Source organism: Athalia rosae, chromosome 2 (assembly GCF_917208135.1).
Source record: "Athalia rosae chromosome 2, iyAthRosa1.1, whole genome shotgun sequence".
NCBI classification, from domain to species: Eukaryota; Metazoa; Arthropoda; class Insecta; order Hymenoptera; family Athaliidae; genus Athalia; species Athalia rosae.
Genome location: NC_064027.1, coordinates 1,293,991 through 1,306,802, shown reverse-complemented (window position 1 = coordinate 1,306,802; position 12,812 = coordinate 1,293,991). Strand labels below are relative to the sequence as shown.

General features: G+C 38.7%; 4 protein-coding genes across 4 annotated transcripts; 3 read left to right on the top strand and 1 right to left on the bottom strand.

The window, feature by feature from the left end:
- The first annotated feature begins 10 nt into the window (after window positions 1-10).
- Window positions 11-3,531, top strand: LOC105691435 (T-cell activation inhibitor, mitochondrial). The gene is made up of 8 exons (XM_012409902.3): window positions 11-414; window positions 517-631; window positions 957-1,345; window positions 1,539-1,851; window positions 1,949-2,049; window positions 2,093-2,254; window positions 2,340-2,471; window positions 2,559-3,531. Exons 1-8 carry the CDS (start codon window positions 392-394, stop codon window positions 2,791-2,793), a joined length of 1,470 nt encoding a protein of 489 aa, XP_012265325.2. The 5' UTR covers window positions 11-391; the 3' UTR covers window positions 2,794-3,531.
- Window positions 3,532-3,636: 105 nt separating this feature from the next.
- On the top strand, window positions 3,637-8,436 carry LOC105691514 (engulfment and cell motility protein 1). Its single transcript, XM_012410039.3, has 9 exons — window positions 3,637-4,016; window positions 4,417-4,710; window positions 4,799-5,227; window positions 5,336-5,752; window positions 5,826-6,263; window positions 6,348-6,654; window positions 6,720-6,879; window positions 8,027-8,136; window positions 8,247-8,436. The coding sequence occupies exons 1-8, from the start codon at window positions 3,885-3,887 to the stop codon at window positions 8,067-8,069; spliced, it is 2,220 nt and encodes a 739-aa protein (XP_012265462.2). The 5' UTR covers window positions 3,637-3,884; the 3' UTR covers window positions 8,070-8,136; window positions 8,247-8,436.
- LOC105691515 (probable protein S-acyltransferase 23) lies at window positions 7,005-10,195 on the bottom strand. Its single transcript, XM_012410040.3, has 8 exons — window positions 10,023-10,195; window positions 9,815-9,932; window positions 9,619-9,744; window positions 9,089-9,534; window positions 8,766-9,015; window positions 8,527-8,699; window positions 8,281-8,446; window positions 7,005-8,199 (listed from the first exon to the last, which is right to left on the bottom strand). The coding sequence occupies exons 1-8, from the start codon at window positions 10,193-10,195 to the stop codon at window positions 7,993-7,995; spliced, it is 1,659 nt and encodes a 552-aa protein (XP_012265463.1). The 3' UTR covers window positions 7,005-7,992.
- Window positions 10,163-12,761, top strand: LOC105691420 (protein phosphatase 1 regulatory subunit 42-like). Its single transcript, XM_012409881.3, has 7 exons — window positions 10,163-10,296; window positions 10,904-11,240; window positions 11,338-11,643; window positions 11,716-11,950; window positions 12,076-12,198; window positions 12,284-12,421; window positions 12,533-12,761. Exons 2-7 carry the CDS (start codon window positions 11,100-11,102, stop codon window positions 12,661-12,663), a joined length of 1,074 nt encoding a protein of 357 aa, XP_012265304.1. The 5' UTR covers window positions 10,163-10,296; window positions 10,904-11,099; the 3' UTR covers window positions 12,664-12,761.
- The last annotated feature ends 51 nt before the right edge of the window (window positions 12,762-12,812 follow it).

The following is a 12,812-nucleotide window of genomic DNA, read 5'->3' as shown; positions in this document are numbered from 1 at the left end:
CAAATGAAAAACATTGGGTCAACGATGCTGCTCTATGTAGCCCGCAGTTATAATAATTCAGGGTATCCGTTGAAAAATAGATTTGCATGAACGTCATTGCTCATTATTTATCGATTTTTTTTTTCTTGTCGCATCTGTAGGCTTTGATGATTTTGATTTGTCTGAGTTAAGAGGTCGCGTTATTCCGCTGTCTGTAAAATCGTATGGTAAAATCTGCCTTCTCTTCGTGATTTTGTCGTTGCTTCATGGTTTGTCTAGCGTATCTTCATTCCAAAAAACATTCGTTTGTCATTGTCCTAATCTTTATCAAAAGAAAACAACATAATAGTAATCTTTTGTAAAAAGTCACAGCATGGGCATATGAATATCAAAGGAGTAACGATAAACCAAGATGTATTGCACTCTGAAAAAATGGTAAGCCTTGTAGAAATTTTTAATGTGTGACCATAGCAAATGCACATGTATTATTGATATCATACTTTTTCTCACTGTTGGTTCATAATGTTTTTAACTTAGTCTCTGTCGACAAGAGGCTGTGAGGGCTCTGAGCACAGGTGAAGTATCAACGGCATTAAGGCCCTTCTACTTCTCTGTTCACCCTGACCTTTTTGGCCAATTTCCTACACAAAGGGTGAGTTCATTTCCTTCATGTGTTAATTCTTGAGAATTTTGAGATGTAAATAAATGAACAAAAACTGTCTGGGTCTGTTGCCCCGAGAGCTTATATTTTGTTCTTAGGTTTATGCAGATCACGATGATCACAAAATATTGCTTTGCCAGTTGTAGATACTATATGATTTGTGATGTGCAAACATGGTAATATATGATATTGAATTGTCATTCTTGGCAGTTGTATCATTGTATTGATTTGCTATTATTCCTTTGTTTTTACCAGGAATATATGTAAGGACTTGAAATTAAAGTGCAGAATAATCTTTGTTAATAATGATCTTCAGACGGTGAATGAAAATTCTTTGAAGCAGCTGAGTTCCTTAATTGAAACTCTCCTGCAACGAAGACCAATCAGACCCACTACACTACCTTTTTATCTTCGATCAACTGATGAGAAAGAAGTAAAGGCTGGCAAATTTACCTTGGTTCAAATTCAGCTTGCGGATCGTGATGTCAAACAGACAATCCTCTACATTTTGAAAACATGCAATCTTCCCACTACCTTCATTGATAAAATTGAGGAAAAACAGCCACCCAACTCAAGGTTTACCGCATCGTGGCAAAAATACAGGAACAATAATAGTGGTATAGATTTCTCAGAACTAGAAGATGATCCACTATACACTTCCTTTATTCTGAAGAAGAAGATCAATTCAGAACCTGATACTTTTAAGTAAGTGTATGTATCACCCAAATGCAGATTAATCGCTTTTGATAATGGCAATTTAAATACCATATAACTTTCAAAAATGAATTATGCCCTCTAAAGTTTATAGCTGAGAATACTAAAAGATAATTGCTTATTTCGAGATCGATCGCTTTAATACCATCGCTTTGCATTGTTTTAAAATATCTTGAGGTTACAGAGCGTACTTGGAAAAGCACGCAAATGAGGCTCTTGTAAAACTCGAAGCATGCCGACCAATTCGTGAAGAAGTTTCCAAGCTGGAAAAAGAATTATGTTCGGATTTGGGCTTGAAAAAAATTGTCTGGGATTGCGGCTGGAACATCGCTCACTATCGAGGTTGTTTGTTAGCCTTCTTAGCACTTTCCAAACACCATCCTGAGCCTATGAGAGTTCTCAGAGACCGGACATTAGTTTTTGCCAATGATACGGGCATCAACTTGGAGGGAAATGTAATGTTGAATTCTGGAGAAGTGCGGCACAACTGGCTTGATGTGAGTTTCATAAGATCGTTTGATTAGTATTTTTGTAAATTTTCCATTACTTCCATTCAATACTTCTCCATTCAATTACTTGATGACTGAATTGCAGCTTGTTAAGAATGTGAAGAAACACGATGCAGTTCTACTACGACTACCAGCGTTTGAAAAAGCTGTTTCCCAAGTCCTGCTTGGCATCAAAGTTGGAAGACGGTGCGTAGAATAAAACTAGGCTGCGAGTGATGGTAAGGCTCAGGGTGCAATTTATGTGCAGGAAGTTCATGCCCAAAGTCATGGTGGAGCAGTACGAGCAACAGCTGCGTCAGCTGACAACCATATTAAGCGATTATCGTAGCCGTAAAAAGTACCCAGCCGACTGGCCCGAAGATCTTAGCGCTTATGAGATTGTCGTTGAAACGTAAGTTCTCCCATCGTTCCAGTATTACTGTTTACATTTACATACAATTCGATTAAAAGAATAACCCCTCATTTTCATTAAACAGGGAAGCTGGCCCCCTGATGCTCTCACCAACTGGCCAATTCATTGTGCCATCTTCATGCCCTAGTTTTCTACTGATTAGTTTTATATCTGAGAACTTGGTAGCAGCTGCACAGAGACTTAATCATTATAACAGGTGATCGTAACTCCTCAAAGATTTGTGGTTTTTTTTTTAAGCTTCTAAGAAGATTGTTAGAATTTTGTATGCATAACTATTTTACAGAGTCAAGCACATAGAACGTGAACTACATAAGAAAGTGGCAGACGAGCTGGAATTAGCAGCACTAGATAAAGACGACAGCATAACGCCAGACCTTATGATACAATGTTGCGAGCATCTTTTACAAAACAAATCTGAACTGGTACCGCTGCTTTCAGGTATTAGACTCTGGGTGACGCATTACTACTCAGTTATGAGTGATGGAGTCTTGTGTATACCTTGGGACTGGAAAATTTAGTAGCACAACCCCTATGATTGTGCAGGGTGCTTGGAAGACATAGAAGATTTTCTGCGTTCATCTCATTTAGTTCTAGAAAGTGTACACGGCTAACTGTCAGGCACCCACTTGTAATAGGTAGTAATCCGGTTGGTCACCGTTCAAACCGCTATATGTATAAGGAACTTCTGTGCCATCCGACATAAGCTTTAAGATTGTACAAGTGTTTTAGTTAATTATATTTATTTCCATAGCACTAACGAGACTATGTGTCATACATCAGGCAGTCGGCTTTTTGTAGCGATATCAAATACTTAATAGCATGTGTATATTTTATGCTTAACTACTTTTTTCTGACTAACCCAATCGAAATGCTGATACTTATTTGACTTATTCAAATGCTACGTCAGCTATATCCATATTAGCTGCGTATAATTTGCCTTATAACAGAGCTTATCACCAAGAAAGAACTAGTATCACATTCATGATATATTTAATTTTTCTTTCCTCTTTCATGGAAAAAAATACTGTTGATATACGTTACATCAAGACTTATTGTGCATCACTAACGAATTCGGCCCCCAATTCGTCGGTATACATAAAAAATTCCTTTTTCTAATCTAATTTACAATTATAGTATGTATATCAAAAATACGATATGTTCTAAATGTATCTCGAACCAGAATCAAAGAAGAATGAACACAATATAATTAGCTTGTAAATAACTATTCCGAATAAATATCTATTCTGCGCCAAAGACGACTGATTGTGAACAGAATGTTATCAGTCCCGTTGTATACGTTACAAAGGCTTTTCTGCCTTTCATATGGCTTCCAAGGATTGAGAAGTTCTGTGTGGTATCAATGTCGTTTTTATCTACAGAGCTCCGATCCACTCGATCTATAGACGTAGATGTCAGTGGGATGGGTTCACGTAGAGGTGTTGGTAGAGGTTCACTCGACTCATCGCCCGTGCATTTGGTTCGTGCAGTCTTGTTATTTCCACCTATTTCTCTGCGAAGAGAAATAGACAATAATGGCAATAAGTTATTCTCTGTTGAACTTAATTAATTAGTTAAAATCTGAATATCATTAGTAACATTTCGGTGATCCATGTACACAAAAACAATAAAAATGCCAGCCATGAAAGATTCGAATATTGTTAAAATTGCCGTGGAAATGACCGATCAGGTCCCGCAGTTAATCGAATTTAACCAGAAGCAACCCTTGGCCGGAATAATCCAGGTAATATTATTTTTTTCTTACTTCAATCGTTGTGGTCTAGTAAACGATGTAGAAAACAACTCTTTCATCCACACATCGTGTATTGTCAACAAATGATCAAGCATTGTTGGTTAAACAAAACGATATTCGCATTATTGAACATTTTTTGACGTTTCCAACGATTTGACATTTCAGTGCGTCTGATGTAAAAATTCAAGAATTAGTCATTTTCTTGAGAAAAATTAATGTAGCTAAAAAATTATCATCGAGCAATTTTATAACTACTCTCTTATTGAGTCGTTCTAATGTCTCATTTTCTGCTTTAAAACCCTTATCTGCATTAATGTGTTTAACCCAAAGAAATGAAACAAAGAATTAAATCATTGTTTATAATTCAATATAATATATTTTCATTCTAAAGGAATTGTGCAACGGGTGGGGCCTTTCAGACCCAGATAGATTTGCTCTGCAGTTTTCGGAGAATAATAATCACAATTACATCACTGAGAAAAATCGTAATGAAATAAAGAATGGGAGTGTTTTAAGATTGGAACATTCGCCTTCAAAAACAGCCAGTGACATTCTGACCAAACTAAACGTAGGAAATGGTGATGAGAAGACAGTGGCTCTGGAAAAATTAAGCAAACTAAGTACGGATGTAACTTTTGCGTTGGAATTTATAAATAAACAAGGTTTAGCACTCATCATTTCACAGGTAATTGAGAACATAGCCCACGCAATTCTAAGCAATTGGCATCTATTACATGAAGATATTTTTTCAATTTGCTGGTCAATAATCATAGGTAGAGGCTGGAAAATGGAAAACAAGTGCGTTGGCTCATTCCCTGCAATCATTTGTTGAACTGATGGATCATGGAATCGTTTCGTGGGATATTTTGGAATCTCCATTTATAAATAAAGTAGCGAGTTATGTAAACAATCAAGCAACTCCTCAAGACTCAAAGGTGGTCGAAGCTTCTTTGAGCATACTTGAAAACATCGTTTTGAACTCCTCTGGAAAATATGGCCAGGTTGAGAAGGAAGTGACTTTTCCAAATTTGGTGATGCATCTCCAAAGCTTAAGCCCCCAAATACAGCAAAACGCAATTGCGCTGATCAATGCTCTGTTCCTGAAAGCAGATTTACCTAAACGACGAGCTGTTGCTGCTACATTACAATCCAAGCAATTGCGTTTAGTTTTTCTGACCAATGTCATTCAATCAACGGGGCAGGTAAATTAAAACAACCATCAGTCTTGATCCATTCGAATACATTGATTTTCATTGATTTGAAGATTATCAAAGTCGAGCATCTAATTGTAAACATCTTATTGCCTCTAGGTTGGCAGTGAAATGGCACATCAGCTTTACGTGTTACAAACTCTGATGTTAGGACTATTGGAGCAAAGAATGATGGCAAAAATGGATCCCCAAGACCAAGATGCCCATGACAAAATCAAGGAGCTACGGCGTATCGCTTTTGATACAGAAGGTTCTGTTAGCAGTGATGTAACTGCTCGAAAGCAAGGACATTTTGCCACAGACTACAAAAAACTAGGTTTTAAGTACAACATCAATCCAGCTAAGGATTTCACTGAAACCCCACCAGGAATGCTGGCTCTCGACTGCATGGTTTATTTTGCCCGAAACCACATGGAAAGTTACACAAAAGTAGTCCTCGAAAACTCCTGCCGAGCAGATGAACATGAGTGTCCTTTTGGAAGAACTAGTGTTGAGTTAGTGAAACTATTGTGTGAGGTATGATTATGGTTGCTTCGAAGTTGACTTCTTACCTGATTATGTTCAGCGCTGAGACTGGATGTTGTTTCAGGTGCTTCGAATTGGTGAAGCCCCAAGTGAGCAGGGTCAATCTTATCATCCAATGTTTTTTACGCACGACCATCCATTTGAAGAATTTTACTGCGTGTGTATAGTATTGTTGAACAAGACGTGGAAAGAGATGCGAGCAACTACGGAAGACTTTGTGAAAGTATTTTCTGTAGTGCGAGAACAGATTACCCGGGCTCTCCAGAGTAAACCTACAGGACTGGACAAGTTCAAAACTAAACTGCAACAGTTAACGTACTCGGTGATCACAAATCTCTGGCAACAAGAGAGAACGAATCGTGAGGAATGCGAGAGTCATGCCAAACCCATAATTCAACTCAGAGAACAAATAACTCCAGAAATTTTGGATCTCATACAGCAACAAAGGCTTGGATTCCTGGTCGAAGGTACTCGCTTTACTAAGTACACAGCTAAAGGATTGGTGAGTTGAGTGACACTAACGATGTGCAATTCACAGTGGTAGCAATATATTTTATTGCAAGTAAATTTTTTTTTTTTTTGTCAGAGAACCAAAGATAAGTTTTGGTACGTTCGTCTTTCTCCAAACCACAAAGTATTCCATTACGGTGATTGTGACGAGAAATCCGTGCCAACGATCGATGAGCTGCCAACAAAACTAGCTGTGGTTGAGATTCGTGGATTATTAACTGGCAGAGACTGTCCACACATGAAAGATCTTCAACGGCGCAAGACTACTCATCAGCTTGCATTTTCCTTAGCTCTTGACTCAGTTGAGGTTACTAGTCTTGATTTTGTTGCTCCAGATGAGCAAGTTTTCGATTACTGGACAGATGGAATCAATGCATTACTCGGTGAGTATCTAAATTCACAAATTGTTCGCTTGTATAATATTCATTTCGTGTGTCTTGTCTTGTAGGTAACAGGATGACGAGTAAAGAGACGGAAAACGACCTCGAAATTCTTTTATCAATGGACATTAAACTAAGATTGCTAGATGCGGAAGGAATAGACATTCCACAAGACCCACCCCCCATTCCAGAAAATCCACCGCACTACGATTTTTGTTATGAGCTGAAGTAGGTTTGATGATTTTGTCGATCGTTTTTAATCGTCTCAGTCAGGAATCTCGTATAATCATCGAGTTTACTCGAAAATTATTTTAAATTTTACACATGAATGGTATGAACACTACGATTATTTGCTCGTTCATAAAAAAAAAAAAAAAAAAACAATAGGTTAATTACTGATTAGCAATTGCATGTGAATGAAAAGTATTACTATTAGCATAGTTTTTACAGAATTTATGAAGACGAAATAACCACATTAGGCAATTCTCAATTGCGGAAGGGCGTAACAAAATTTGCCAAAGATATTCTCTGACGTTATACTATTTTATTAATTTTTCTTCTGATACTTCCTTTACAAGTAATCAGAAAATCCGATCTATAATAACTTATTGAATCTCTATTCAGAAATCTTTATTTTTACAACTAATGGCAATATTTTTACAGTGAACGAATATACCGTTTTTAGCGTTGTTCATTCTTACATAGCATCCACTACTGAATTAATATTTAGAGTGCCATTTTTTTTAACTTGTCAATGACTACGCACTAGTGGTGCGTTAGATTTTTATCACTATTTTGTAATAACGAAACGATCTTTTTGGATAAAATAAATAATTTATACAGCAGTTTTGGAGCGTATATTTAATAGCAATGCTTAATATGAATTGTTACATCATGATCGTTGCACAAGTGGATGGCAATTTGTAACTTTTTCGATTGTGCAAAAGTGGCGAATGAAAAGTGCACTTTCGTTTATAATGGCTGCAGAGTTGTGAAAAGAATGCATATGTATTCTTAAATAATGTCGATCTCCCTGTATTTATATTTCTAAACAGTGCGGTATATTTCATTGCAGTTCACAGAAAAAGGGATATACTCAAGATATTATACATCCCATGAAATCTCATTGCAATGACAAAATACGTGTTCTTTGTTTGGTTTCTTTATTATCTCTGCCAAACTGAAAATCTTTAAAGATTAAAATTCATCTATGTTCATAGGATAGTGTTGTTCATTGAGTTCCCGGTATTTTAGAATCAAGGAGATCCAGTGATCTGATAAATTTCAATTGAATTTGTGATATTACATTTTAGGAAAGCTTAATGGGAGTTAGAATTGAAATCATGTGCCTATATCCTCGTTTAAAATGTTATAGTGCTGGGGATCATCGGCAAAATAGTCAGGAGGACAAAGGATGAATTCCACGAGATTGAGGATGGGCCCTCTGCTGAACGGATTCAAATAACGTCCACGTTTGTCCCTGAGGTAAGAGTACCTCTTGTAATTGAACATCTCGTTTGTCGTGAGGTTCATGCAAGCGTGCAACACCTGCAAAAATTTGTGAAAAGAAACAGAATTTAATACCCTTTATCCAGTAACGAAGTAAGCAAAGAAAGGAACAATGTTTACGGAAGTGCACGTCAAAATCCATCCAAGCCCGCAGAAAACAAACGCTTCAACGAGACCCAGGACATAGAGCAATTGGATTCCCTCGATTGCGATGCAGTAGCAGGCAAAGTAGAGAGTGAAAGAGCAATTGACAGCAATGCTCAGTACGAAGTGGAAGAACCACATCCTGAAATGAAGAACAAGGAAGAAAACAACGCATTGAGAATTAAGAAATTCTTTACTTACAATTAGTTTCACTGGACGTACCTATTTCTAAGACCAACGCAGTTGTAGATAAATGGACAATGATGATCGAAGTAAGTGACGCATCTGTTGCAGAGACGACAGTGCTTTGCCCTCAATGGTCTGAAGCACTTACAGCTGTGACAAAGACGAGATAGTATCACGTTCCTCTTCTTCCATTTGTCGAAGTAGGGAATCTGTGTGAGAAATTTTGTCAGCTTCAGCGTCGTATCAAGATCTGTAGGATACTCTAAACACTACACCTGCTTTATGGCTCTGTAGTAAGCCTCACTGTTTCGGGGTACATATCCAGGATCATGACGATTAGCCACTATCCATGATATCCACATAACAATATTCCAGTATATAAAACAGTAGTGGGTGACTCTTAGTATATCCCAAGTGAGAGGAATGCACTTGAACATGTACATCGGGTATCCCCAGAGTAGAACAGATGCCATGAAAAGAAGAAGAGGGCCTTTGCTGTTCCCTGCACCTCCAAACAGTAATGCCCTAGTAACCATTACAAAGACTTAGTTTTCCAAAAGAGACCAGAGGAATATGAGTGCGATTAGAAATAACCAACCATAGTTCATTCATTGGTGGGATCCATCGGGATCTTCGCTTTTGTTCAGCCTGAAGAATCCCAACAATATCGGCATGCCTGTGGGCTCGAGCAAGCTGTAATGGTGTTTTTCCATTTTTGTCACGCGGTTCAAGTTCGATCTTGCTCTTCTCGCATAGTATCCTTGCGCAGTTAACGTTACCGGATAGACATGCGAGGTGCAGAGGCGTCGAACCGAAGTAGTCAGGCTTCTGCAGGTCGACGCCGCTGTACATCAAGAGCCTGATTAGCTCAGGGTGGCCTTTGTAAGCTGCCCAGTGAAGAGCAGTGTCCCCATTGATATCAGTCAGGTGACACTGAGCCCCTGACCCTAGAAGGAATGCTGCAGTTGCTGCTTTTCCAAACATGCAAGCCGTCATTAATGGAGTCAATCCTTTAAAGTCGGCTGCGTTCACAGCGACTCCAGCCTGCAGTAAATATTGGCAATCAGATGAGAATACTAGCTGCTCAAAAGACTGAATCTATAATTTTAGATTAATGTGTTTCCAGACCTTCAACAAAGTTTGGACTATTGCGCTGTGCCCTTTGCGGCATGCCCAGTGGATAGGTCGAGGACCTTGCGTTCCTAGGCAAGAAAGATCAACTGGCCCATTTCTTTCTACCAGGTAACGCATCACCTGAAAATGACGGACAAAATTGCAATAATAATTGTAAAATTGAAGAAAAGTGTAGTTTGGTGATACGCACCTCCAAATTTCCATCCAGTGCAGCCCAATGGGCTGGTGTATACCCCCATTCATCTCTGGCACTGAGGATACTGGAGTTCCTATTGTTTTCAACAAGAGTTTCGATCGCCTCAACTTTCCTAGAAGAGCCATCCACATACCAGGTATAATTTCCGGAAATAAGTCGGTGCCAACCAACAGAACCGTCTGACAGGATGATTTTTTCTCACCCTGCTCGCACCAGGTCAAAGATCTCCTTAGATTCATCACTTGTCCCTCCAGAGGTCTGTGTAAGGGCGGAATCATCAGCGTACACGTCGTCGTCAGGCCCATTTCTCCGTCGGGGTCCTTTACCCGTGGCTTCTTGGAGGGATAATGGACTGTTTGGCATGTGTCCTACCATGTCGGGGTCTGGACTCAACTCCCATACCGACCTGGCAGCACCCGGGCCCGTCACAGGGCTCACCGGGTACACCTGTGGGATATTATACAAGGGAGTCCGGGGTATGGAGATGGTCTTCCACTTAGTGTTAGTTAAATTTTTTAAATACCTTGCAAAGCGTTGCGAGATCCGTGTTGAAGCGGTCAAAGTCAGAAACGGTTCTTGACTGTGCAACAGTAGCGGCTGGAGCGTCTGGGACGGTTAGTCATAATGAAAATCCACCTCCAGACATTTTTAGTGTAATTTCTCGGGTAGAAGAACGCGTGTGAATCGCTGTAACACCCCAACAAGAGCACCCGCACGATACAGTTTCAGATGAAAAACAAAAGTCGCAATCGGATCAATAGCCACCCACGGACCGCACATGCGATACCTATAGCGTCCGAGAAACCCTGAGCACGCTTGCGTGGGCCAATCTTCATCGCATATCTACACATGATCCTAATTAATTTACATTTTAAGATATAAAAGAGGTAGCAAATGACTACCCCAATGCATACCAGCCTCATAATTATTGCGACCGCATTTATTCGCTGTCAGGGGATATATTGTATGTAAACGACTATATCTTATGATCTAAATGATCATGGGATCATTTTTGATTTGTCATTAATTTGGCGATATTATGAAAAGGAAAATCGGAGCATAATTAAATATGCAATTTTTTAGTACATGGTCGAGAGTCCGATACGCGGCCGTGCGCCCTGCAAGAGCGCAGCATGAATAATTCGTTCCACAATGCTCGGTTAATCTGACTGTGGAAAGCGTTTTATGTTTGATCAATGGTGCGAGATCGACTACAGAAAAAACGAGTAACGTTTCCTTGCCAATTTTGATGAATCCGCTGTAGTCTGTCAGATGAAAAATGGTCAAGTTAACTACCGCTTACGTGGAGAAGAAATGCTCGCAGACCCAGGCATCGAAGTCTCTTACCAAAGAGTTAAAAAAAGATCATCTGAGAAAAATCACTCACCTCTACATGAACGACAAATTTATCAATACCATTGTGAGTTATAAGAATTAATATTTCAGTTTTAGGATAACAAGTGTTTTAAATAAATTAATTTTTCTGTAAATCTTAAAGTTTATTTCTTAAATTCCAGGGTAACTTTGCCGCATGCCGAAATCTACGTGTAGTTTATCTCCAGAATAACTGCATAACTAAGATAGAAAATTTGCATTTTGCGACGAACATAACGCATTTATATCTTCAACATAATAACATATCGAAGATCGAGAATCTCAACTGCTTACAAAATCTTACGTCTTTATTTTTGGGATATAATAATATCAGCGTCGTAGAGGGATTGGAAAATGCAGAAAACTTGACAGAACTACATGTCGAAAGACAGAACATATCGGCTGGAGAGTCCTTATGTTTTGATCCTAGAAGCTGCCATACCATAGCAGTGAGTTGCTGTAGGTGTTTTTCCAAAAATATTCAGATTTATCTTGAGATATAAAACTTTTTCTCCTGTTAGATGTCCCTCAAGATCTTGAATATAACAGGGAACCAAATGACAACCATAAATGAATTAAGCAACTTCCAAATGCTCGAGTCATTGGAAGCGAACAATAATTACATCGAAAACATCAAGGACCTAACGGAAACCATTAAAAGCCTTCCAAAATTGGAACAATTGAGTCTACAGGATAATCCCGTGACCAAATGCTATCGATACAGAGAAAACATCATCGCTAACACGGATCTCTTGGGTATGAAAGCGTCTCTTCCGCTATTCGTAATAAATGAATAGTAATAATTGTTAATCGATAAATATTAATTACGTAAAATGAGAAAATTAATGGATTAGATATGTATTTTCGAATGGCCATTGCAGCGTGCTTAGACGGGAAAAATATTAGTCCAATATCTCGTCGGTTTATGAAGAAATTTCAAATCGAACGACATCTCCAAGCAACAACAACACGATCAAAAATGACTTTGAGCGATGACATCACAAGTAAAAAACAAAAATACTCATTTGAACAGTATAATGATCAGCAGTGCCGGATCGTGATACAATTAGTTGAATTTTGATTATCCAGATTCGTTGAACTTACCTCCAGCGTTCAAAAGGTCGGTGACCCGAGCGATATTTCAGCATCCGGGACCAAAATTATCAATATCAGTAGCGTCTGCATCCGGCGAGTTGCAACCACAAATGTTCCCATCTTGGGCGTCAGGCAAGTTTCAATGGTTTTGCTATAGAAGAATTTGATGACAATATATCTATGATCTAACGAATATGAGGGTGGGTGCAATGACGCATTCAATCATTGTCAATATTTCAACAGTTCCGACGATCCGAGGCTTCAAAGATTGTCATCTCACTCCCAGACCACTTTGGAAAAGTTCATCAAGGAATAAACCAAGGCTCACATTTTCCGCTTCAAACGCAAACATCATAGAATTACCACCACTTTAAATAAATCAGCTGTAGCGGTATTCGTCATTTATATTTTCGGGTGTTCGTTATACGAGGACCTTTTCAAATCAATAATAAATTATAAACTTTTGATCATACTCAATATTTTTTGTCTACCTACATTGACTTGGCCATCGAGCTCATGTAAA

What these genes read in the sequence shown, in the direction of transcription:
- LOC105691420 (XM_012409881.3), top strand. Translation starts at nt 11,100, where the DNA reads ATGGTCAAGTTAACTACCGCTTACGTGGAGAAGAAATGCTCGCAGACC. An exon ending in GAAGCTGCCATACCATAGCA is followed by an intron (nt 11,644 to 11,715) that starts GTGAGTTGCTGT and finishes TTCTCCTGTTAG; the next exon opens with ATGTCCCTCAAGATCTTGAA. An exon ending in GTTCCCATCTTGGGCGTCAG is followed by an intron (nt 12,422 to 12,532) that starts GCAAGTTTCAAT and finishes ATATTTCAACAG; the next exon opens with TTCCGACGATCCGAGGCTTC.
- LOC105691514 (XM_012410039.3), top strand. Translation starts at nt 3,885, where the DNA reads ATGTACACAAAAACAATAAAAATGCCAGCCATGAAAGATTCGAATATT. An exon ending in CCTTGGCCGGAATAATCCAG is followed by an intron (nt 4,017 to 4,416) that starts GTAATATTATTT and finishes TTCATTCTAAAG; the next exon opens with GAATTGTGCAACGGGTGGGG. An exon ending in TAGTGAAACTATTGTGTGAG is followed by an intron (nt 5,753 to 5,825) that starts GTATGATTATGG and finishes ATGTTGTTTCAG; the next exon opens with GTGCTTCGAATTGGTGAAGC.
- LOC105691435 (XM_012409902.3), top strand. Translation starts at nt 392, where the DNA reads ATGTATTGCACTCTGAAAAAATG. An exon ending in TATGAGATTGTCGTTGAAAC is followed by an intron (nt 2,255 to 2,339) that starts GTAAGTTCTCCC and finishes TTCATTAAACAG; the next exon opens with GGAAGCTGGCCCCCTGATGC. An exon ending in AGACTTAATCATTATAACAG is followed by an intron (nt 2,472 to 2,558) that starts GTGATCGTAACT and finishes ACTATTTTACAG; the next exon opens with AGTCAAGCACATAGAACGTG.
- LOC105691515 (XM_012410040.3), bottom strand. Translation starts at nt 10,195, where the DNA reads ATGGTAGGACACATGCCAAACAGTCCATTATCCCTCCAAGAAGCCACG. An exon ending in CCACCAATGAATGAACTATG is followed by an intron (nt 9,016 to 9,088) that starts GTTGGTTATTTC and finishes AATGGTTACTAG; the next exon opens with GGCATTACTGTTTGGAGGTG. An exon ending in GGATTTTGACGTGCACTTCC is followed by an intron (nt 8,200 to 8,280) that starts GTAAACATTGTT and finishes AAATTTTTGCAG; the next exon opens with GTGTTGCACGCTTGCATGAA.